Source organism: Diceros bicornis, chromosome 24 (assembly GCF_020826845.1).
Source record: "Diceros bicornis minor isolate mBicDic1 chromosome 24, mDicBic1.mat.cur, whole genome shotgun sequence".
In the NCBI taxonomy this organism is placed as follows: Eukaryota; Metazoa; Chordata; class Mammalia; order Perissodactyla; family Rhinocerotidae; genus Diceros; species Diceros bicornis.
Window position 1 is genome coordinate 8,162,616 of NC_080763.1, and position 23,649 is coordinate 8,186,264.

The 23,649-nt window shown below is 39.0% G+C and overlaps 1 protein-coding gene and 1 long non-coding RNA gene across 3 annotated transcripts in view; one reads left to right on the top strand and one right to left on the bottom strand.

Moving 5' to 3' along the window:
* Nucleotides 1-1,200: 1,200 nt before the first annotated feature.
* LOC131420796 (uncharacterized) lies at nt 1,201-17,343 on the bottom strand. Its single transcript, XR_009223686.1, has 4 exons — nt 17,178-17,343; nt 16,158-16,212; nt 13,328-13,414; nt 1,201-1,277 (listed from the first exon to the last, which is right to left on the bottom strand). It is a non-coding gene; the product is annotated as an uncharacterized LOC131420796 (long non-coding RNA).
* A 21-nt stretch (nt 17,344-17,364) lies between these two features.
* The window catches only part of ARID4A (AT-rich interaction domain 4A), a 64,041-nt gene continuing 57,756 nt past the window's right edge, over nt 17,365-23,649 (top strand). For both annotated transcript variants that reach the window (XM_058567014.1, XM_058567015.1), the window contains exons 1-4: nt 17,365-17,920; nt 18,933-18,989; nt 20,792-20,902; nt 23,235-23,300. In XM_058567014.1, the coding sequence (XP_058422997.1) occupies nt 18,984-18,989; nt 20,792-20,902; nt 23,235-23,300 (183 nt within the window). In that variant the 5' untranslated portion in view covers nt 17,365-17,920; nt 18,933-18,983. The remainder of the gene's footprint in view (nt 17,921-18,932; nt 18,990-20,791; nt 20,903-23,234; nt 23,301-23,649) is intronic.

Consider the following 23,649-nt stretch of genomic DNA (forward strand, 5'->3'; position numbering starts at 1 on the left):
AGTGGAATAATCAGTATTGTGGCCTGTTAAGAACAAATGTCATAACCTGACCAATAGCACTCACAGCAGGAAGAAACAATCTGACCTCAGCCCAAGTATGCCAGGTACACACACCCTTTCTTAGGCTCGTGCCAGTAGCACTCATTCAACTGTCATGCTTTCCTAAAAAGGTAATCTAGTTAATGAGTTTAGCAGTAGGGTGTTGTTGGACTTTGAGCATCTCTGTGGTTTAAATAGCAAATCATTATATGTGAATAGTTAACTACTATACAAACAACTCAAAACCAGTATTTCATTACCATGTCACCTTTTATGCAAAATTACCTGCTATATTTTACAACCCATGACACCAGTGCTGGCCTTGGACAAACACCTAAACAATATTAAATTGGATATATCTGTAGACAGATAATCAATAAACTATCCCTAAGCCAATTTATAGCCACTCTATACTTTTCCAAATTTCCAATGTATGAATGACACATGAATCTTCTATTCTTATTGTGCTGTGAGTAGATTTGTTTTGTTTTTAATTCATTTATTTTTATTTTTCCCCCCAAAGCGCCAGTAGATAGTTGTATGTCATAGCTGCACATCCTTCTAGTTGCTGTATGTGGGACGCGGCCTCAGCATGGCCGGAGAAGCAGTGCGTCGTTGCACGCCTGGGATCTGAACCCAGGCCGCCAGCAGCGGAGCGCGCGCACTTAACCGCTAAGCCACGGAGCCGGCCCAGTAGATCTGTTCTTAATTCACATCAGTATAGCTAAGAATCTTCTTTAAAAGAACAGACATTGGTTCTAAAGAAACCTAAATTTCAGCAACTAAGCCACCTGGTAACTACTAAAGATGCCATAACATCAGATAAATCTAAAACTATTTAAGCAGATTCACCTAGGTCTGTGGCTATTATGAAAGAAAAGCAATTGATTTTCATATGTACTATAATATACAGGATTAATAAATAATCTAGGTTTAATTGTAGGGGCACTCTGTAAATGCACTGTTGAGATATGATTAGCCTCTGAGGAAAAAAACAAGCTGGTACATTTTACTTTGACTACAAATTTATTTTCAGAAAAGACTGAGTACCTTATTACTGTAAACCTTCTTGATACTGGCACCTAAAAAAAAAAGTAAAAATGTTTTAAAGAACAAAGTTTTGGTTTAGAGATTACAAATAATATATTTATACTATATAAAAAAAAAATATCACTTATCTGATTAGATTATCCATTTGCCTTTTATTTCCATCATTCATAAAGGGACCTGAAAAATAACTGAGAAAAATCAAATTGTAGGTCATCAATATGTTTAATTGATTGAAACTTTAAAATACTCTTCAAATTAAGATTACAAATGAATTATTTTTTTCTCATTTTGTAAAAATATCCATTTATCAAAATGCTATTAAGAAACCAGAAGAAATCCATAAATGAAAATCAAGTCTTAATGTAAAACACTCAATCCTAATACTGTTTCTCTAACTTATGAATTCTTTATATTTGGAAATGGAAACCAGACTTTCCTGCACTCTATCATATCCATATTGTATCTGCCATGCCTAGGCTATTTCTTAACTGGTTTTTCCTCAAGACTCTCACCACCTGCCAGAGAAAGCCTTCTGAAATGATTGTCAGATTTCTCCCTCTCAAAGCTCTTTACATGTTTCCCACTTAATAGTTGTCAAACTAATTTTTTTAAAGGAAACTCCAAAACATGAAATGAGTAAAAGTGCAGCTACTCTTAACCCCAACTAAGTAAAGCTCTTGTTCTACCACTCACCTTGTGTATGCATCTATTATAGTGTTTACTATAAAAGTGTATTCCCCTTTGCCCCCAGATGGGAGTTTTTCAAGAAAAGAAATCATGTCTTTGTATCTCCACTGGTGAACACTCAGTAGGCATTCAAATGCTAAAAGGCACACATTTTTTTTACTGAAATAATTCATACTAGTTAACTGCCAGATAACATATACTATTTAAAAACACTGGTTCAAAAATGTATTGATCACAGGCTTCTAGGTGGTTTATGATTTGAACAGATCTGGAAAACCCAAGCTCAGAAAATAAACTTTGGGGATCAATTCTTTTATAGGAGCATGGTAATGGGATTTTACTTGTTAAAAGAAGTTTTCCTCTCTGCCACCATTGTAACCATAACAATTTCAGAATAAGAAAATTAGCATCATCATTAAAACCAGGATAGTGGTTTATAAGCTCATGTAACTTTCAAAGTGGCATGGTCACTTAACAATTGTGTCACCTTAGGCAAGTTACTTAATTTCCTCATCTATAAAATGAGGATTATATACCATTTAAGATGGCATAGAAAACAGGAATACTTAGGTATAAAATTAAATTTGTGCAAGGTTTCACGTTGAAAATTAAAAAATGCTGGTGAGAGAAAATGAACTAAATAAACAAACTCATCAGAAGACTCAGTATTGTTGTCAGTTCTCCCTAAACTGATTTATAAATTCAGTGTAAACCCAACCGAATCTGCAAGAGGCTCTCTTGTGGGGAATGGGGGAAAGAAATCAACAAGCTGTTTCTAAAATTTATATGAGAAAAGGAATTACAATAGCCAAAACAATTTTGAAAAAGAAAAAGAAGACCCTTGCCACTTGATTTCAAGACTTACTATAGGGCCGGCCCAGTGGCTTAGCGGTTAAATGCACGCGCTCCGCTGCCGGCGGCCCGGGTTCGGATCCCGGGCGTGCACCGACGCACCGCTTCTCCGGCCATGCTGAGGCCGCGTCCCACATACAGCAACTAGAGGGATGTGCAGCTATGACATACAACTATCTGCTGGGGCTTTGGGGGAAAAAAATAAATAAATAAAATCTTTAAAAAAAAAAAAAGACTTACTATAAAGTTAATGTATTAGACATACTGTTAATGGAATAGAATGGAGTCTAAAGATTAAGACTGACAAATACGGTCAGTTGACAAAAGCGAAAAGGCAAATCAATGGAGAAGGATAGTGCCTTTTTACAAATGGTGCTGGAACAACTGGAAATCCATATGCAAAAGAAACCAACACCACCCAAAAACCAAACCATACCCTGTTACCATTTACAGAAATTAACTCAAAGCGATAAGCCAAAATGTACCTCAAACTCAGACTTCTAGAGGAAAACAGAAGATCTCTGACTGGTTTAAAAAAAGACTTCTAAGATAATATACCAAAAGCATGATACATAAATGAAAAAAAAAAAAACCTGACAAACTGAATTTCACCAAAATTAACAGCTTCTGCTCTCCTAATAACAATAAGAGAATGAAAAGACAAAATTTTAGGGAAAAATATTTGCAAATCACACATCTGATAAAAGGACATGTATAAAGAACTCTCAAAATTCAACCCTAAGAAACCCACCACTCAATTTTAAAAATGGGCAAAAGATTTGAACAGACAATTCATATTACAAATAAAACTCTAATGTTCCTCCTTTGACGATCCCACCCCTTCAAGAGGTAATCGTCATATTTGTGTATCCTTTTGTACTCTTTAAAAAAGTAAATGCTGGTGTGTTGTGGTTATTATAAAGGTTGTTGAAGATCAAGAGCCCTTGCACAGCCTGAGTCTGCATTTGAAGTGTATGATATGGATTTTTACTTGATTTTTACTATGTGGTACCACAAAGTGGAATTTTAGGAAAATTCATTTAAATAAGGAGTTGAACTACATAGTCCATATGGGAATGGGAGTTACTAAAAACTTTTTTTTTCAGGAAAGCCAACAGGCTTCAAGACCAATGTAATATGAGAGAAGTATTCTTAAGACAGCACCAAGGAAATACTGATAATTTAGAGAAAGGGAAATGGTGTACAAGAATTAGAGCTATAAGGATGATAACCTATCATCTTTAGTAGATTGACAGTTTCAGAGTCAGTAGCAACCAAGTTATAGCAGTCAAGATTCAATGCAAACGTATGGATGCCTATGATGTATCACACTGCCAGGAAAGATTAAAAGTAGAGAGATACAACTCTTTCCCCAGTGAGAAAAACACATTTGAAAATCACTAGCAAGGTATATTAGAAATATGTGTGCCATGTATTTGTGTGTGTGTGTGTGTGTGTGTGTATATATACACACACACTGTATATACTGAACTATAAATGTGTGCTTTGGGAAGGGGGGGAAGATAAATTCTGACTAACAAGGAGGGAATGTGGGACAGTCTCCTGGAGGTCTAATGGATGAGTTCTTCAGTCAGTAATTTTAGGAGAAAAACTAAGGATATCAATAATTATTAGTAGGAAAAAACCTGAGATGTGAATAACTGAAACAAAGTGAAAAAACTAACAGAATATGAGGAACAGAATGTAGATGACAGTGAGAATGCATGTGGTAAGTAACTTTCTCCATCTGGCTCAAAGACCACCTGCATAAGAATTCTCCATAGGATTGAATTCACTAGGTCTGAAGTGAGGGCCCAGGAATCTGTATTTTGAACAAGCACCTGATGTAATGCTTATGAATACACTAAAATTTGAAAATCACTGATTTGGACACAGGTTATTAAAACGAGAACATGGCAACAAAAACAGTTAAAGGGTTTCAAGAGATGAGATTTATTACAAAGCAAAATGGAGGATGAAGCTGTAGGGCATGATGGGTATTTAGAAACATCTTTTTTTCCCCATTGGATTTTTAAAGAAATACATGTCTCAGAAACAGCACATACCTAGATGATAGAAAGGGAAGTATCTGGTAGAAACCTTACAGTAGAGAGTTTCAAATATCTTATGATTTAGCATCAGTTCTCTGAATATTTCCAACATGAGGGTGGACAAAGAGCCAGGAGCCGATAAGGACGAAATTGCATAAGTGCTGAAAGATTAAAAAGCATCTTTCTTATTTTACTGACAGGTCAAGAAAGAGAAAAATAGCTCCAACTTAAGGCAGGCCAGATCAGTCTGGTCAAAGAAAATTTTGTAGAAGGGCTTGGTTCCACCCCTGCAAAAGAACCTTAACACAAGATTCCCTCACCAGCAATATGAGGGGATTCAGGTTTACACTGAAAGTATGTTCTACTGACACGTTCTATTAACACCAGATTAGAAGTTCATTTCATACGATAAAAAAGTGACACATGATTCATCACTTATAAGCAAATGTTCTATTTACTCACTATTTTAGTTGCAAAAGATTCTTAAAATCATTTTACTGCAACTTTCCCCCCAAAGATATTCAATATTCACAATGTCGCCCATTTCTATTCTCATCACCATTTGACCTTTCAACTGTCCCTACTGAAAATCAAGTAATTGTGGCTGAATGCAGTTCTTACATATTTCTAGAGGAAAAGTCTGCTAGAAATGAACAGAGATCTTTCCTTCACAGGCAATATAATGAATCATTCACAAACTGAAACACCTTTGACATGGAAAGACTAAACCCAAGCCACAATGTTGGCAAGTCATACACTATTTCTGACAACAATGTTTCTCTTCCTTCCTGGCAACCCTCTTTTTCATGATATGAAGCCAAATGAAGCTTTCTGACACATGACTTCATGTGTAGACATGACGTGCCATTTTTTTTTTCCTATCTAGATTATCTGGACAGCTTCCAAACTGCATTTCAGCTTTAAAACATGAAACTCAGGCTCGTCTACTCTAAATCCATTCTTTTCCCTAAATGGTAATCTGACAAAACAGGAAGTACTTGGCAGCATAGAGAAGCAAGTTTTGTGGCTTAAGTATTTACTGGTAACAGACTAGTTCTTCATGACTGTGTAATAAAATGCAGAACTTCAAATCTGAGAGGAAAACAGCAAAAGTTTGCCTTGGTTACCAAGGTTCCCTTGGCAATCTAAAGGCCTTAAAGACAATATCACATGACACATAGAGGAATAAGAAACAGGAAGATGGGTTTTCTTTTTGTTACATTCTTTTTTCCCTGTCCTGTCTGACCAAGACCTAAGTCACTAAAATTATACAAACATTGGAAGCTGTTTTATGACTGCATATAAAGACTAAGAAACACAAAGATTAAAAAAACACACAGTTAAGACTTCTAGTTTAGTTTGAGAGAACCTACATGGGGAAAAATTTTTTATTTATGCTTGCCACAAGATTTGAGGTAACCCTAAATACAAATAAACATAAATACAAACCCCTAAGTAGGCCATTAGGATTAGCAGACTGAATAACACTACCAAATATAAGATAAGCCAACAAAAGGAAAAAAGAAAATCCCTCCCCCATGACTTCTTCCAGTTGCCTCTCCCTCCCCATATTCCATGGCTGTTGAAACAACTAGAAGCATTTTCAGGTAACAATTTGTGTCTTAACTTTTAAGCTATCACACTTAAGGGTACAGCAGTATACCAAAGTGCCTAGTAAATGTTAAACTACCAAACAAATGTAAACCATTATTATCTAATCCATCCCTGTCCCCAAAAGCAGGCTGAGACCCACAGTAAGTCATGAAATCAATTTTGTGGGTCACAATTTTTTTTAAAAAAATGAACTATAAGAGAAAATACTGGAGTACACTGTACTTTCATTTGTTGTGTGTGTGGGCAGTACACACACACACAATAAAAAACTTCACTATAATGAAATTAATCAGTGATGTTGCTTAGTTATTATTCCAAGTATCTGTTTTAAGAGCCAATGAAAGCAATTAGAATTCCTATTAAATGAAACAGTGAGGTAAGCAGGACATTAAAGTTTCCGTCAGAATTTGATCCTATGCGAAAGAAATAGCAGCAACTTCCTTCAGTGCTAAGTTGTCGAGTCAATGTCTGATACTTCTGATTCTCAGGGGTTGTTAAATATCAGTCAACCTTTAAGGGATTGATTGATACCAGAAGTACGCATAGGAATTCTTATCTGAAAAATATGGTGCTGGACTGGAACCATTAAGAGCTGTAAATACCTAGCCCCATGCCCCTATCCTCTAAAGCAAATACTCATGCAGAGTCATGTATCCCAGGTCACAACCAATGAGAACAGGCTTATGACTAGAACACACAACATCTGGTTTTCAAATCCAGTGTTTTTATATTAGGATACTTATTCAAACCAACATATCATTGAACTAACTGTAAAAATTCTGAGAATTTTTGAGCTAAGAGTACATAATTGCTGCTTTAGCTCTGTGAATCCCTACTGTGAGCCTGATATTTTATCTCCCCATTTCCCACCATTCCCATTTCTTGTAAATCTAGAGGCCAAGACCCTATTAATATTACAGTAAGCAAGGAAAAAATAAGTGTCCTCATGAAACAGCTTACTCCGTTCCTATTCTCAGACTACCCCTACTTTCAAACCTAGAGGCATTATGGTATTGTGATAAGAAAGATGTACTTGTAGCGTGAGATTATGGGTTTAATAATTGACTGAGCTAGGTGGCTTGTATATTCTGATATTGGCGGATGTACCCTTAGTCCTGGCCAAACTTCTCATAAATTTGGACCACTGGTGATAAGGAAGATTGGTGGGTGGGCAGATCTGTGAAAAATCAGTTACTGTCAGAGAAGCAATCCCTCTGATGGTTAATTAGACATACCATCTTTTTAAAAAAGAAAAGGAAAACACTCTAATGAAAATTCTTGACCTGTGGATAGTCCTTATAGTGCTCTATCCTCTCTATGTTCTTGAATCTGACCCAATTCCTAAAACTTCAAGTGATCTCATTTTAAGTAACTGATCAGGCAAGATGTTCCTTGTGTACAAACACTGACACAGCACATTTTTACTGGCATGCATTTGTCCATTAAATGTTACCTTTTAGCTTGCTATACCTTTTACAAACTTTTACTCCACAAATGAGTGCTTACTAAGTGCCAAAGCCTATGATAGGTTCTAAACCTACAAAGGTGAATAAACTACAGTTCTCTGCCTGTAAGGATGTCATAACTTAGTGAAGGACATATAAGTGGATAAAAAGCTAAAATGCAATATAGAAAGTGGTAGGAATCATGTAAGAGGAAATATATGAAATTCATATAGACAGATTACCTACAGTTACAGGGGTATCCGGACAGTTTCACTTAAACAGTAGCTTTTGAACATGTGGTGATAGGGCAACATTCCAGATGGTGGGAAAGGTATGAATAAAAACAAAGAACTGGGAAAACAGAGCTTGTACGGGGAGCCATAATAGTTTTAGTTGACTGCTGCAAATAATACCTGAAGGGAAGAAGCAGGAAGTATGTTTGCACAGAGGTTCATATGACCTTCAGGAAGGTCTTGAATGGGAGGCAAAGAGTCTAGATGCTTTATTTCTGTATATAAACATAATAACCTTTTAAAACTCTCTCGGAATGACAGACACTACATAACAGCATTATACACACTGACGACACCACTTCAAGTCTGAGTGCTTCCTAAATGCTTGGCACTATTCTAAGCACTTTACATGTATTAACTCATTTAATACTAATCACAACCTTGTCAGGTCAGTTTTATTATCATAATACCCATTTTACAGAAGGGGCAGAGACTTTAAGAAATTTGCCATAAACCACCCCTCCCCACAAAAAGCCTGGCCACATCTACACATTCTAAAGCTAGAAATATCTTCTTTGCTATCTCTGATTTTTTTTTCATGAATGATTTTAAAGCTATCATTCTAAGTGCGGACATGGGGAAGACTTAAATCCTGTAAGTAACTTCAATGACTTAATCTTTGAAAAATAAAAGGTACTAAAGGCAAGGGATGAATAAAAGAGAAGCAATTAAAACATACATAAAACCACATATTCATAAAAAACTAAGAATGCTGAAAACAAATGCACAAATGTTATGTTTCTGAATGTATTAATCACCCTTTCCTCAATGTGTAAATAGATTATATCTTTGTAACTCAAAGCTAGCACTATGATGGGAAAATTTTTTAATACCTAATTATTATTATTTTCAGTTAATTTTTTTTATTGAGGTAACATTGGTTTATAACATTATATAAAATTCAGGTGTACATCATTATATTTCGATTTGTGTGGATTACATCATTTTCACCACCCAAAGACTAATTACCATCCACCACCATACACATATGCGAATCACCCGTTTTGCCCTCTTCCCTCCCTAATACCTAATTATTTCAATGAGATCAAAGACAGTCTTGATATATGTAACAAACTAGCTCAAATTTCATAAGACCATTTGAGGGTTAGGTTTTATAAAAACAGATTAAAAAGCCAAATCAAAAAAAAGGGAAAAAAAATTAATATTATGATTGGTATCTAAATGATCATTTAAAAGACTTGTTTTTTCTAAAACAAAATCATAGGGCCGACCCTGTGGCTTGGCGGTTGGGTGCGTGCGCTCCGCTACTGGCGGCCCAGGTTCGGATCCCAGGCGCGCACCGAGGCACCGCTTGTCTGGCCATGCTGAGGCGCGTCCCACATATAGCAACTAGAATGATGTGCAACTACGACATACAACTATCTACTGGGGCTTTGGGGAGAAAAAGGGGAAAAAAAGGAGGAGGACTGGCAAGAGATGTTAGCTCAGGGCCGGTCTTCCTCAGCAAAAAGAGGAGGATTGGCACGGATGTTAGCTCAGGGCTGATCTTCCTCACAAAAATAAATAAATAAAACAAAAAATAAAACAAAATCATAACTTTTTCCTTGCTAAATAGCAGAAAACATTTTTTAAAGCTCTAGGAAAAAGTGGGGGAGAGGGGACAATGAAAGGTTAACTGGTTAAACTAAGTTCTTGATGACGACTCAAAACAGCTTATTCTTTTTTTTCCCTTTTTCTCCCCAAAGCCCCAGTAGATAGTTGTGTGTCATAGTTGCACATCCCTCCAGTTGCTGTACGTGGGACGCCGCCTCAGCATGGCCGGACAAGTGGTGCGTTGGTGCGCGCCCGGATCTGAACCCGGGCCGCCAGTAGCAGAGCGAGAGCACTTAACCGCTAAGCCACGGGGCTGGCCCCAAAACTTAACCTATTCTATGTTTTGATATTTCTAATTGTTCAAGTCTTTCCTTATACTGAACACTTAAATTTCATCTGTTGAAATAAAAGTGGTTTCCAAAAACAAGACAATTAACATCTTTATTTAGATTTCAGATATTTAAAGAATCTTGGCTAAACATTCATGTTCTACAAACGTACATCTGTTATCTCTCTATTTTGTTAAAATAATTAAACTAAAACAAAACACAAAATTTAGTCTACTGAGCAAGAGGAGGAAAGATATTTCACCCCATATATTTGAACAGTTTAAAAGCATACATATATTTTGTAAGATGCTCTCTTAAAACTGTAATTTTTTTTTAATGAGAAACTAACCTCTCAATTTAGTTCAAGAATCATCTGGTTTCCCTGCACTTATTAATCCACTTTAACTTTTCTTTTCAATTCGTCATACTTTAAAAATCAGAAATAAGAAAGCCCTCATAAAAGCACCAAAGTCTAACGGAAGAATGAAATTAAACGTCAAAATATAGAAAATAATGTAAGGTCCAGCATATGCCTTGTCCCAATTAGGAACCGGATAGGCACTTTGAGAAAAGGAAGAATAGATGCTTCCTGTACATTTCAAGCTCTAACTAGCATGTTTAAGACTGATACCATCTTCCTTACCAACCAGTGGCCTCTCCTGACTTTCCAAATCAGTTAATGGTGGGATCTATTCCCCGCTCTTTAAAATCTTTGAGTGTTTTCTCTTCTGTGTTCTTTACCTCTATAATCAGAGATAAAATGCTGTCAACTCTTTTTTTCTTCCCTCACAATCCCTTGCTCACTTAATTCCTTCCTCTCTCTCTCTAGGTCCTACTCTAATTTCACCTCATGCTGACACCACTGCAACAGTATCTTGTCTCCCTACCTTCAATTTCTGTGTCATTTCTTCAGTCATGTTGCAGACTGTTTCCAAATAATTTTTCAACAATATATTTTGTGTACATCATACCCTTCTGTGTCTATTCAAAACTCCAAACAAAAAAAAAATTAAAGGAGAAGTCCATATGGAAAAATATCCACAGCAAATTACTACTAAATATTATATACTAAACTCAAAGAAATAAAATATCAAGACTCTTAATACATAAACGGACAGAAGTCTTGAATAGACAACTTGTCTATTACTAAGACTCAGTAAGTGAAATTATAGAAGGTCCCATCTCACTAGTTAACAACAAAAATATTACAAAGAAAAAGAGAGCTCAACATATTTTGCACTTATTAACTTAAGCAAAAATGATTATAATTACAGACTACCCAATGCTGGTAGCTAAACTCACAGGAAGGGTGACAGCGTAAATTTTAACTCTCTTGGAAAACATGGCAATGTTTTAAGTGTCATAAAAATGTTCATTTGTTGTTTTTAGCGCCATCAGGTTGATTCCAACTCCTAGCGAGTTGTGTGTAGTGTGTACAGCAGAGTGGAACCCTGCCCCATCTTTCCACATCATCTTCTCCCCTTCTGACGCTACATCAAACAATGCTGTGCTGCTATTCATAGGGTTTTCACGGCCAATTTTTCCACAAGTGGGTGGCTGGGTCCTTCTTCCTAGTCTGTCTAGTCTGGAAGCTCTGGCAAAACCTCTCCACCATGAGTGACCCTGCTGGTATTTGAAATACTAGTGACATTGCTTTCAGCATCACAGCAACATGCAGCTGCCACAGTATGACAACAAGCAGACGGGTGGTGTGGTTCCCTGATCAGGAAACAAAGCCTGGCTGTGACAGTGAGAGCGCTGAATCTAAACCACTAGACCACCAGGGCTGGCTAAAAAATTTTCATACCATGACCTTTTAAGTCAATTCTAAAAGAACAGTCCAAGAGACAGAAAATACTGTATGCACGTAGATAATTGCACCACAATACTGAAGAATTAGAAACCTAAACAGTCAAGCAACAGAAAAATGAGCTTACAGATAAAACAGTTTGATGGGCTACTTTCAGACATTAAAATTATTATGGAGACTGTGCAGTCACACTGAATGCTTATGACAATGTTAAAGGAACAAAGAAAAATAAAAATTACTCTAAGACTAAAGAAAGAATATACATACAGACAATAAAGAAGGAAATTTTAAAAATTTAACACTGGGTGGGCAGCCCCATGGCCTAGTGGTTCAAGTTCCACGTGCTCCGCATAGGGGGCCCAAGTTCAGATCCTGGGTGTGGACCTACTCCACTCATCAGCCATGCTGTGGATGCATCCCACATGTAAAATGGAGGAAGACAGGCACAGATGTTAGCTCAGAGCTAATCTTCCTCAAGCAAAAAAAAAAAAAAAAAAAAAAAGAGGAAGATTGCCAACGGATGTTAGCTCAGGGCAAATCTTCTGCCCCACCCCCAAAGAAAAAAATTTAATATTGGGATTAAAAGTGATTTTTTCTTTTTCTTTTTTTCAAGGTACACTGTGATTTGTAAAATTTGAAAATAAAACAAAACAAAAATAATCTTCATTTTCTGCTCACATCCGAGCTTTCAAGGACCTCTGAAGATTCCCAAACCTATATAGGGGGCAAGCACCCCATGTAACTCTGATGTCCAGCTCATCCTAGAAACGCTGACAAGTTGGCCTCACACAATTTTCCCAATGTAATCTTTAGTCAGTTATCCTCTCCAAACCGGTTTATTCACTGTCCCAAACACAGCTTTCCTTATATAACTGCACTCTTGTTCACAACCTTTCACTCACTTAGACTGTCTTCCTTTCTTCTCATTTTACATAGTACATCTCACTAACCTTGAAAAGCCTTCAATGATCCTTAAATTTCTTTCTGTTCTGCATTATAAACAATTTGTCTTTTTAAAAAGAATTAGATCTGATTGTATACTGAACTTTGACAAATTTCGTATTCTCATGAACCATGATTTAAATCTCTAAAAAGTTATCTAAATCGATTGAATCTTTTGAAATAACTATTATATTAACTTTCCACATGTTTAATTATGTTCTTCCTTTTACTGACAGTAGGCTCCTTGAGCCCAGATCCTTGCCATATAGGAATGCCACTAGGTAACCTAGGATCAGCTTGAATCCAAATCCTATAATATGCTGTCATTCTTGTTCAAATTATATATGAAAGAAAACCAATATCTGTAACTATATGTGGCCATAAAAGCTGCAGTGACATCTAAGAGGACAAATGACCATACAGAGATTGCGAAGACTGCTTTGGTTACAAATAAGCAAATTATGTACGTTTCCAAAAAAAATAATTAAATCATTAGGACAGCAGCTACACTCAACATAGCAATCTGTTCCACTTCTCAACACAGACATTTACAGAAATAGCTATACAATGAAACAAATTCTATCATTTTTCAAATGAGATATATGTAATAATAACATGGACAATCTTGATTACCAAAGAAGAGTTAAGTAAAATGACATACCAGAAACAGAATTTTCAACAGATAGCAGATCCAGGTCTTTTAAAAGTGGAACACCTTCCTTCATTTTTCCACAAAATGAGGCTTACTCTAGAAGACAAAGATTTCTTTCAGTTTTGAGTATGCTATAGCCCACACACTCAGAACACAGACTGGTTTATAATTCCTTTAAAAAAAAAACTGCTTCACTTCTCAACACTTTTACTGATGAGATCTATGTCAAGTACTTTACCATGGGTAAAAAGAAATCATGAAAATGTTTATAGTGTTCTGTGATTAAAAATTCAGATATGGGAACCATATGAACGGTAAACAAATCCATAGGGATGTTCTAATTTTGAGATTTCTAAAATATCACGTCAGGAAACTAATTATAAAGCCTCATTTGAACCCTCGACCAAATAAGCAAAACATTCTGCTTTCAAAATAGCCTTCTACTGGGGCCAGCCCGGTGGCATAGTGGTTAAGTTCGTGTACTCCGCTTTGGCAGCATAGGGTTTGCAGGTTTGGATCCCGGGCGTGGACTTACACACCGCCTATCAAGCCATGCTGTGGCAGCCATCCCACATATGAAGTAGAGGAAGACGGGCACGGATGTTTGCCCAGGGCCAATCTTCCTCAGCAAAAAGAGGAGGACTGGGAACAGATGTTAGCTCAGAGGTACTCTTCCTCACCAAAAAAAAAAAAAAAAAAAGCCTTTCATCACAGAAACATTACTAAAAATTTGACACTTTTGATTTTGTAGAAAACATTATTCTATTAGTTTGGGGTCACTGAAATAGGTTACAAAAAACAATTCTACCATAATTTTCTTCCATTTATATCTAGGAGATGGTCTAGTGACTGTTCAGTTAATACTGATTTACAGTCTCCTTCCATTAAAATATCATAAACACCTTAAAAGAATTGAGGAAAAAAAATCTTGCATAACTATTCTTATGGGTTCTCTAAATGCACATTATATTAGCAATTACAAATTAAAAAAGTTTTCAAGGTTAAGAGCATCTGTGGAACATCGTAAATTCTCAGAAGAGAATTACTGTTAAAGAAAACTTAAGTTAGCTTATTTCACATATTTTGTATACAAAAGCACCTACAGATTCATAAGAAATACTGACAGAACACCCATCATGTATCAGGCAGGGACACACAACAGTGATTAAAACCTCAGCTGCTGCCCCTGGGAGTAGGGTCTCAAGCTGGGGAAGAGCCAAACAACTGCAGAGTAAGTGTGATGAGAGAGGCATGCAGAGGGTCTTGTGAGGGTAAAAAGGCACCAAGAGAACGCACTTAAGGATGGAAAACTTTAAGGAAAGTTACAGGGAAACATACAATAGTTAAACTCAAGTAACTCTACCATAAAAACAATTTGTTTTTAGTTTCCTCTCAATGTCACTTCTGTGTAGCAAAAGGTTTCACTGTATAAATGCCTAACTATTCTAGAATGAAAAATTAGTTTTAAAAAATCACTCCAAAGGTCCCAGAAAAATTTCCAAATTTATTTTACTATATGTGTGACTAAAAAGCTGTGATAATTCCACTTGAATAAACAGAGACCCAGAAGAAAGATAAAGCTAAAATAAAATAAAGCTAAAGAAAAAATAGAAAACAGGGGTGGGGTGGGGTGATAAAAGAAAAAAGAACAAAAAATGTAAGTGTGGTAAGAGCAAAAGCTTTCTGATGGACACCTGTGCAAGGATCAAAAACCTTAAATGTACAATCCCTTTGGCCTTTTATTTCCACTTCTGGGAATTTATTCAAAAGAAATAATCAGGGATGTGAAGGAAGATCTAGATGCCTAGAAATTTTAGCCACAGATGTCAGTTCTTAGGCAAAATCCTTTGTACAACATGCAGGATATTTAGACATGTTGTTGCTATTACAGAAAAATTAAGACAACAGGTTATATAAATTATGGTACACCTATCCTACAGAACGTTACACACCTATGAAAAACGCTTGAAGGACAAAATATTTCCCATGTTCCCAGTGTTCTCCACAAAGTAAAAAACATGAGTGACAAAATGAGCACGACTAGAATGACCTTTATTTTGTAAAACAAAACCAACAAAAAAGAGAAACTCCTCTGCATAATATGTAAGTATTAGTAATTTCCAAATGTCCACTGACATGCATTATCTGGATCAGATAATACCAATTTAAGTTGGGCAGTGGAATTATAGGTGATTACCCCCTGGAAAGTTCAGCAGCATTATACTGTTTTATAATTTCCTTAAGAAAAAAAAAAATCGCTTCACTTGCAAACTCTTACTGAAATATCTTTTCTATACACCAACTTTTTAAAGATTTTATTTATTTATTTTCTCCCCAAAGCCCCAGTAGATAGTTCTATGTCATAGCTGCACATTCTTCTAGCTGCTGTATGTGGGACGCGGCCTCAGCATGGCCGGAGAAGCAGAGTGTCGGTGTGCGCCCGGGATCCGAACCCGGGCCACCAGCAGCGGAGCACGCGCACTTAACCGCTAAGCCACGGGGCCGGCCCTACACCAACTTTTTAAATATGGAGGAAAAAAATCACAAAAATGTTCATTTTATGCCGTAATAAAAATACTAAGTACTTAAAAAGTCAGAAATGGGACCTTCATGAATGGGTAAGCCAATTCATAAGTATGTCCTAATTTTGTGATTTCATTCTAAAACATCACATCAGGAAGCTAATTATACACACTCAAGTGAACCCTTGACGAAAAAAAACACCTTTCAACTATCATTCTTCCATTCTGCTATTTATGGCTCTACTTTACTGGTCCACAAAAAACTTTTCCAGACAGTTTTCCCAATTCTAAAGATTTTTACAGATATTAGAACTCACCTCAGTAATACGTGGGGATATTTGTCACGGAGAGGTCCTGTTTTCTTCAAACCAACTGCCAAAAACAAAAACCCCATAAATTATTAAATCACTCATCCATTTTCCAGCCTGGAGCCCCACCAACAGAGCAACAGGGTTCAAACAGAGGTATTACAAGGATAATTTTAAGCAGCTATCAAGATCAATGTGATCAGGTCACTCAACAGAAATACCAACATACGGTTCACTTTCTTAATAAGTAATTTTGAGAAACATCACTGTGATTAATGAAAAACTCATTCGGCTTTAATTAAGATGTTCTTATTGAGTAAATTTAGTCAATGTGGATTATCCACAATATTTTACGTTTTCTTAATTATTTCATTCTTTAAAACAACTCGCCAGTTAATGCCCCTGTTCCACCATTTCCAACGTGTTTTTGTTGTATTTAACAGAACACAAGACTTGACTAACAGCACACCACCAATGGCCGCCCAGAGCCAAGTCCTCCCGGGCGGTCCTTTTATCTGGAGTGTTTGCGCACAGTCTGAGGTCAGGGCAGCAGCGCGCGGGCCTCGGGCCGGGCACCCAGGGCGCTCCGCCGCTTCTCTGACCCCGCCGCGCGAGCGGCACGCGGACACGCCCCCACGCAGGGCGACCGACTCAGAACCCGGCCTCCCCGTCCGCGGGAAGGAGGCGCCACAGCCCGAGGCCCTCGGCCGGAGAACCGGACAGGCTCCCAAGCCCGCTTCCGAAGGGCGGAGGAACTGCTCGGAGAGGAGCACAATCCAAGACATCTCTCACTCCCTCGACAGGAGCCCAAAGCATGGGCCCGGAGAGAGACGTGCGCGTCCCTCCACCTCCTTCCCTCTGGCGGCGGGAGCGGAGGCCTCGCCCCCTTCAGCCCGGCCCCCATCCCCGCCCCGCCGCCCCGAGAAGCCTCTGCCCATGGCTGCCGCGCGGCCCCTCCACTTCCGGTGCCGGCGCCGCCAGAGCTGCGCCATCCCCCAGTCCCTCGGACAACCAGAGCTTCCAACTGACCTTCTGAAAGGTCCGCGGCTCCTCCGACCTTCCCCAGGTGCTGTCCTGCAGGGAACGCTGAATGGGTGCCGCGCTAAGATGAAGCTACGGGACGAAGACGCCGCTCTCATCTTGCCAGAAACATAAAATGCGCTAGAGCTGCGGCCACCGCTGCCCAGACAAAATGGCGCCGAGAAGCCAGTTTAGCGCAGGCGCCTTGGAGAGATCCTGCCCCGCCCCCGTGCAAGTTCTGGCCGCAGCTCCGGGTTCGGTTTCCATGGGACACTTCACCGCCAATCCTCGTGCCGAACTGCTCTTCCTGACCCCTCCACGTACCAATCAGTGCTCAGTCAAGCACATCCGGAGTCGTCTCTACCAATCATCTCTCAGGACTTGCTTACTCAATACCAGAGTCTCCAGTAACGTTAGCCTTCGAACACAGCCAATCATAAGTGGAAGATGTCCTACCTGCTGTTTTTCGCACCAATCCGGGAAGTTTCAGAGCTACATCCAATGAGGACGGCAGGTAGCGAGCTCCAATCCGAAGCTGTTCGGCGTCATGAGCAGCCAATGGGAGTTCGTGTAGAAGCGAGTCTGCTCAACAGCTTGTTATTTGGTGGATTGTGGCAGTAAATCGGGCGAGTGGGGAACCGGGCGCAGGAACTGCCGCCGCGGCCGGGAGTGGTGCTGCCCAGACGGGGGCCCACGGGGGTCAGTGAAGCGGAGAAGTCGGGAGCTGACAGCGCGCACTTCGCCCGCAGTTGGTAGGTGGGGAGAAGGGAGGCGGGGGACCCTGAATGGACAAGGCGGTAGTAGCAGCTGGTGCTGCTGCCCGGGGTCCCGGCGCGGTTGGAGGCTCTGGAGGCGAGGAGGGAGTGCGAGGCCAGGGGCGCGGCGAGCGCAGGGGAAGGGGCAAGTCGTGGGGCAGCGGCAGCAACTGCAGGAGCCGCCACCGCAGCCGCCGCCTCGGCCGCTTGCTTCCCGGGTTCCCCGGGAAAATGGCTGTGGGGCTGGCCGCGCCGCTAAGTTTGCTTCCGCGCGGGGAGGAGCGGGCAGCCTGCAGGAGCCGGCCCCCAACTCCGCGGCGCGTCCTCGGCTGCAGAGTCCGCGGCAGGACCCCGGAGGCTGGGGGCTCGTTCCGCTACGGGCTGTACAAAAAGTTGAGGCGGGCGCGGGAGGAGGCGGCGGCTGCCGCTGTGCGGCTCCCCTCCCCTCCCCTCCCACACCCTGTCCGGCCGCCTCCCCTCCTCCTCCCCGCCCCCCGCCCCGCGGGGCTCCCCTCGCGCCCCCGCCGCCCGCCGCAGGCCGCGGCCCCTGCCCCCGGGGAAACGCGCTTCTCCTTCCTGACACGGTGCAGCGCGGAGGAGGGAGAGCAATGGCGCCGTGACACTGCTGCCGCCACCGCGGGCCTGGGGCGGGCCGAGGGGCCGAGCGCGGAGGCGGGGCGCGGGCCAGGTCGGGGGAGCCCCGGCGCGCCCGGCCCCCTTCCAGAGCCCTCTGTCCTGGGCTCTGAGTGGAGCGTTCGGGTCCGAGCGGCGAGCGGGCGGGGGCGCGGGGGCCGCTGGCGAGCTCCGGGCCGGCGCGGCAGCCCTCTGGCGCCCGCGGGGCGCCCGCTGTCCCCGCGGCTCCTGCGTCCTGGCCGCCCTCCGAGGGATCGGAGCCCTCCGCTCGGGAGGCTTCTGCCCCTCCCCGCCGGCGTTTGTTTACTTTCTTTCCCCGGTCGCTCCCCTCTGTTGACTGATTCTGTGCCTGTCTCTCCCCTCCCCGTGGTTCTAGCGACGGAGAAGAAAGCTCGCTGAGCTGGAACCCCACAGATCACCCGTAAAAATGAAGGTAAGTGGAGTCGTCGCCGCTCTGAGCCTCGTGCCCTGGACACTGCCTGTCGTGAGGCTGGTGCTGTGGAATGTCATTTTTTTTTTTTTTGCGACTCAAAATTGATTCCTCTGCTAAGCAGCGCTTTCTGAAAATGAGGACGCGTTGAATGGGTGAGAAATGATCATGGTGTCTAAAGGCTGTCAGTTCGGCCCCTCTCTAAGCAGTTAGCACTTGGGAAAGGCGAGTGCAGCCTTTCCATTGTTGTCCATTGGGCTAGTATTTTTAAACACTTCCTGTGTTGGCAGCAACCTTTGCAGAAGTAAAGCTTTTGTCCTGCTTTGGTTCTTTGGGGGATTTTTTGAATTTTTTTTTTCTTTCTCAGTGCCAGTGCGATTTTCTAAGGAAGGAATATGTGGATTGTGTAAGGGAGATATAATTTCTTTTGGGGATAAAATGAAATTATGTGGCTAAAATACTTGAAGTTAAACTAAAACTAAGTATTAATACTTAGTTTTTGTTAACTTGTTATGGTAGATATTTTTAGACATATGCAACTTAAAAAAATACATATTCTTGTGAAGACAGCTAATATTGCAAAGATCCTGTGAGATGGTTGAAGGAAAAGGAAAGTACAGCATTCTGTAGTGCTGTGGCATTGAATGTTTCAGGTCAGTCAAAGGGATTTTTCAATTTGCATTATTTGTAAATGCACTGACTTTAAAAGGTAGTTAATTCCTTACTAATTAGTAAATTTCAATGTATTAAGCTCTGAAATATAGCATTTTCCCAAACTTTCTCTTGTTCTCCTATCTCCCTGAAGTGACACATGTAACCTTCTTTAATGTTACTTAGGAAACCTTAGTGGAAAATGAAAAATCATTTTCTACTTTCTAAAGTGTACACTGTTGCCTTTGCATTTAGCAGTGTGAAATCAAGCTTATTTGAATACACTTAACTTTTGAAAAAAATGGGTAAAACAACAGACTGAGATAGCAATCATTCTGTTACTGTCAAGATTAAAATGAGTGGTAGGACAAAATTTCTCCTATCTTTTAATGTATCATTCTGATCATGGCCGTTTGCTAAAACGGATGTTTTAGATGTTTAGATGTTTCTTAGTAAAGCTTATTTTTTAAAATATATACCAAGAAGATTAATGTAATAATCTGGGTATAGCTACAAGTCTTGAGCCGTCAGTTCATATCTCTGTATTTATCCGCTGAATTTAGACTTAAACCTTTAAAATACAGCTTTTAGCCAATGATTTTTCCAAATAATGCTCTCCTTTTCAAAAGGATTGGCTTCATTTCTTATCTGTACTGTTATACTGTATCCAAAAAGATGTTGCCTTTATGTAGCTATATTAATAAACATTTAATTATGTATTGTTAGTGTTAATTTTAATAGCAATATTTCTTTTAATTCCAAAAGAAAATTTTTGAGAAGCCATAATTAAATAACTTAAAGTTTTATGAGAACTTAATATGAATATAACTTTTTCTGTTTTTTCTTATCTTTTCATTTCTTAAATAAATTGTAGAATTATTGAAACATTTTGTATCTGGATGAAAAAACATATTTCCCTACTGATATCTTCCAGTTACAACTTAAAATGTTTTATGTTATCAGGGTATAGTTTATTAAATAAAGCATTGTTAATAAAGTGTTTGCTTTAGGGATATTTTTCAAATTATCAATGATATTACTAAGCAGATAATATTAAGGTTCTTATTACTTTAAATACCCAACCTTTTAATTAGACTTGAGGTTGGAGTAGGGAAAATAGTAGTGACATTCACATTTTATGTTCCTTTCATCAGGCGGCGGATGAGCCTGCCTACCTGACAGTGGGAACTGATGTCAGTGCCAAGTACCGAGGTGCCTTCTGTGAGGCAAAAATTAAGACTGTGAAAAGACTGGTAAAAGTTAAGGTAATTTTTTTTTTTTAATGCAACAACTTTATTAAGTCTGGATTGAAGAGAGTTGAGGAGGGGGAGACTGCAAATCAGCATTTTATTTATTGAATCATTACTGTGTGAAAGCACTGTTATATATGAAAGTATAAGAAGAGCACGTTAAAGAAAGCACTTGTTCCAAAATGCTTCTATGAAAGTACCATGCTCATACTTCCTATCATTTGGACCTTTCTGGTCTGTGGTAGCATGCTTACCTAGGCTATCTATTTTCTTCCTTTTCATGATGTTCACGTAGAGATGATTTCAAGTGATTTAAGAAAAACAATGCAGTGGGAATTATGTTTTCAAGACAGCATCAAAAATGATTTAAGAATTTTACTTTTAAGATGCTTTTATGAGTAGAAAAAAAGTTAACACATTATTCCTGTACCATGTTTGGAAATACTGAAAAGTACTGAAGGATGAATACCCGTAGCTTACCTCTCAGAAATACTATTAACATTTTTGTGTTTCCTTTTAGTAATTTTCTTATATAAATGTTTTTTAATAGTCTTAGTTACTTAGATTACAAGAGTAATCCATACATATTATAAACTTTTTTAACCTTATAGAGCTATATAATAAAGTTCAGCAAATCCTCTTTGGTACTGTGCCAAAGAGATTTGATGTAGTCAGATTTTGTGCTGTGCCTGTCACAGCAGTGTTGTTGTTGTTGTTATTGTTATTATTGTATCATGCTGCATTTTCAGTTTTGCAATTTGCTTTTCACTTATATATCTGATCTTTTCCTACAAAAATTAAGCACCATGAGAGGAGGAAATGTTTGACTTGTTCTATCCCTAACACCTAGAATAGTGCCTGATACATAATGGGCACTCAAAATATGTTGAATGAATAAATGAACTAGAGCAGTGGTTCTCAAAGCGTGGCCCTGGACCAGCAGCATCAGCCTCACCTGGGAATTTGTTTAAAATGCAGATTCTCAGGCCCCCACCTCAGACCTACTGAGTCAGAAACTCTGGCAGTGGAGTCCAGTAATTGTGTGTGTGTTTTTTTTTTTTTTTAATAAGTTTTATTTATTTTTTTTTCTTTTTTCTTTTGTGAGGAAGATCAGCCCTGAGATAACATCGATGCTAATCCTCCTCTTTTTGCTGAGGAAGACTGGCTCTGAGCTAACATCTATTGCCAATCCTCCTCGTTTTTTTTTTCCCCAAAGCCCCAGTAGATAGTTGTATGTCATAGTTGCACATCCTTCTAGTTGCTGTATGTGGGACGCGGCCTCAGCATGGCCAGAGAAGTGGTGCCTCAGTGTGCGCCCGGATCCGAACCCAGGCCACCAGCAGCGGAGCGCGTGCACTTAACCGCTAAGCCATGGGGCCGGCCCCTGTGATTGTGTTTTAATAAGCCCTCCAAGTGTTTCTGATGCATGTTGAAGTTTGAAAGCCATTGAACTAGAGGAGTGTGATTTGTGTGGTAGATAAATGGGTTTGTCTGTCATTATTATAAAAGATCTGTTTAAATGTTGATCTGCTGGTGAAACTTTGCTTTAAGTGTTAGAATATCATATGACATTCGTTTCTTATTTGTTCCATAATAGCCTTTTTACTATATCAGCTATATAGGATTTGATTATTAAATATTTACTTGGAATTCTTTGCAACTTTTAACTTTGTTAGTATTAAGGCTCTTAAATATTTATTTACTTAATTTAAAATCAATATAACGATTGTTTGGGGAAGTCTTACCATACATACATTACCTAAAATTTGAATTTTATTTGGGTATTTGCCCTATTTGGATGATGACCCTGTATATTTGGGAGGATCAGTAGTAGAAAGGAGCACTTATTTATAACTGAACTGCGTAACGTGATTATTATTCAGGTTTACTTTATAAAGGATCGAAAGAGTCCTGGTTTTAATTTGTTTACCTTGCATGTAGGCAATAAAGTTTGATATTTTTTTTTTATGTACTTGGTGACAGTTAGAACCTTTTATGACATACTGATAAAAAGCAATGAAGGCAGTTTTAAGCTTTCACAGTAATCACTACAAATTATAAATCTTTTGTAGTTCATTAATTCAGCAAACATTTATTAAGTGTCTAATATGTAGTGACACTTGCTAACTGCTGGGGGTGTAGTGATGAAGGAGGACTTTAGTCCTCAAGGAGCTCGCAGTTAATGAGAGAGACAGTAAACATAAATACAAGACAATGTAATAAATATTGAAACAGACGTAACCACAAGATGCTAAGAAAGTATAGATTAAAGACGTTGTTGTTAGTGTTACTGTAAATGTATTGTTTTAAACTAACATGCAAATTATTGTGCAAAAATGTTTTCCAGGTACTCCTGAAACAAGATAATACTACACAATTGGTGCAAGATGACCAAGTAAAGGGTCCTTTAAGAGTACGTATGTTCTACAGTTTAAAATATGAAATGATGAATCATAAATCCATACAGTAATTTATTGAATTTTAAATTTGTAGATATACTTTTAAAATTTTATAAGAATGTTAATCAGAAAGCAAATATAAAAATGAGATATTGTGTAATTAGTATAAATTATGATATCACAATGCCTGTATCCTTAGTTTAAGAATGTTAAACATTTTACAGAAGAGTAATTTAATATACATAAACATGAGTTTTCAGCCACCTTTTGTTAGGAATTCTTGGATTGAATACCTCACATTGTTTTTTACATTGTTGCCATGGATGTTTAGCCTGCTAAGTTATATACTAGTATCATGGATCT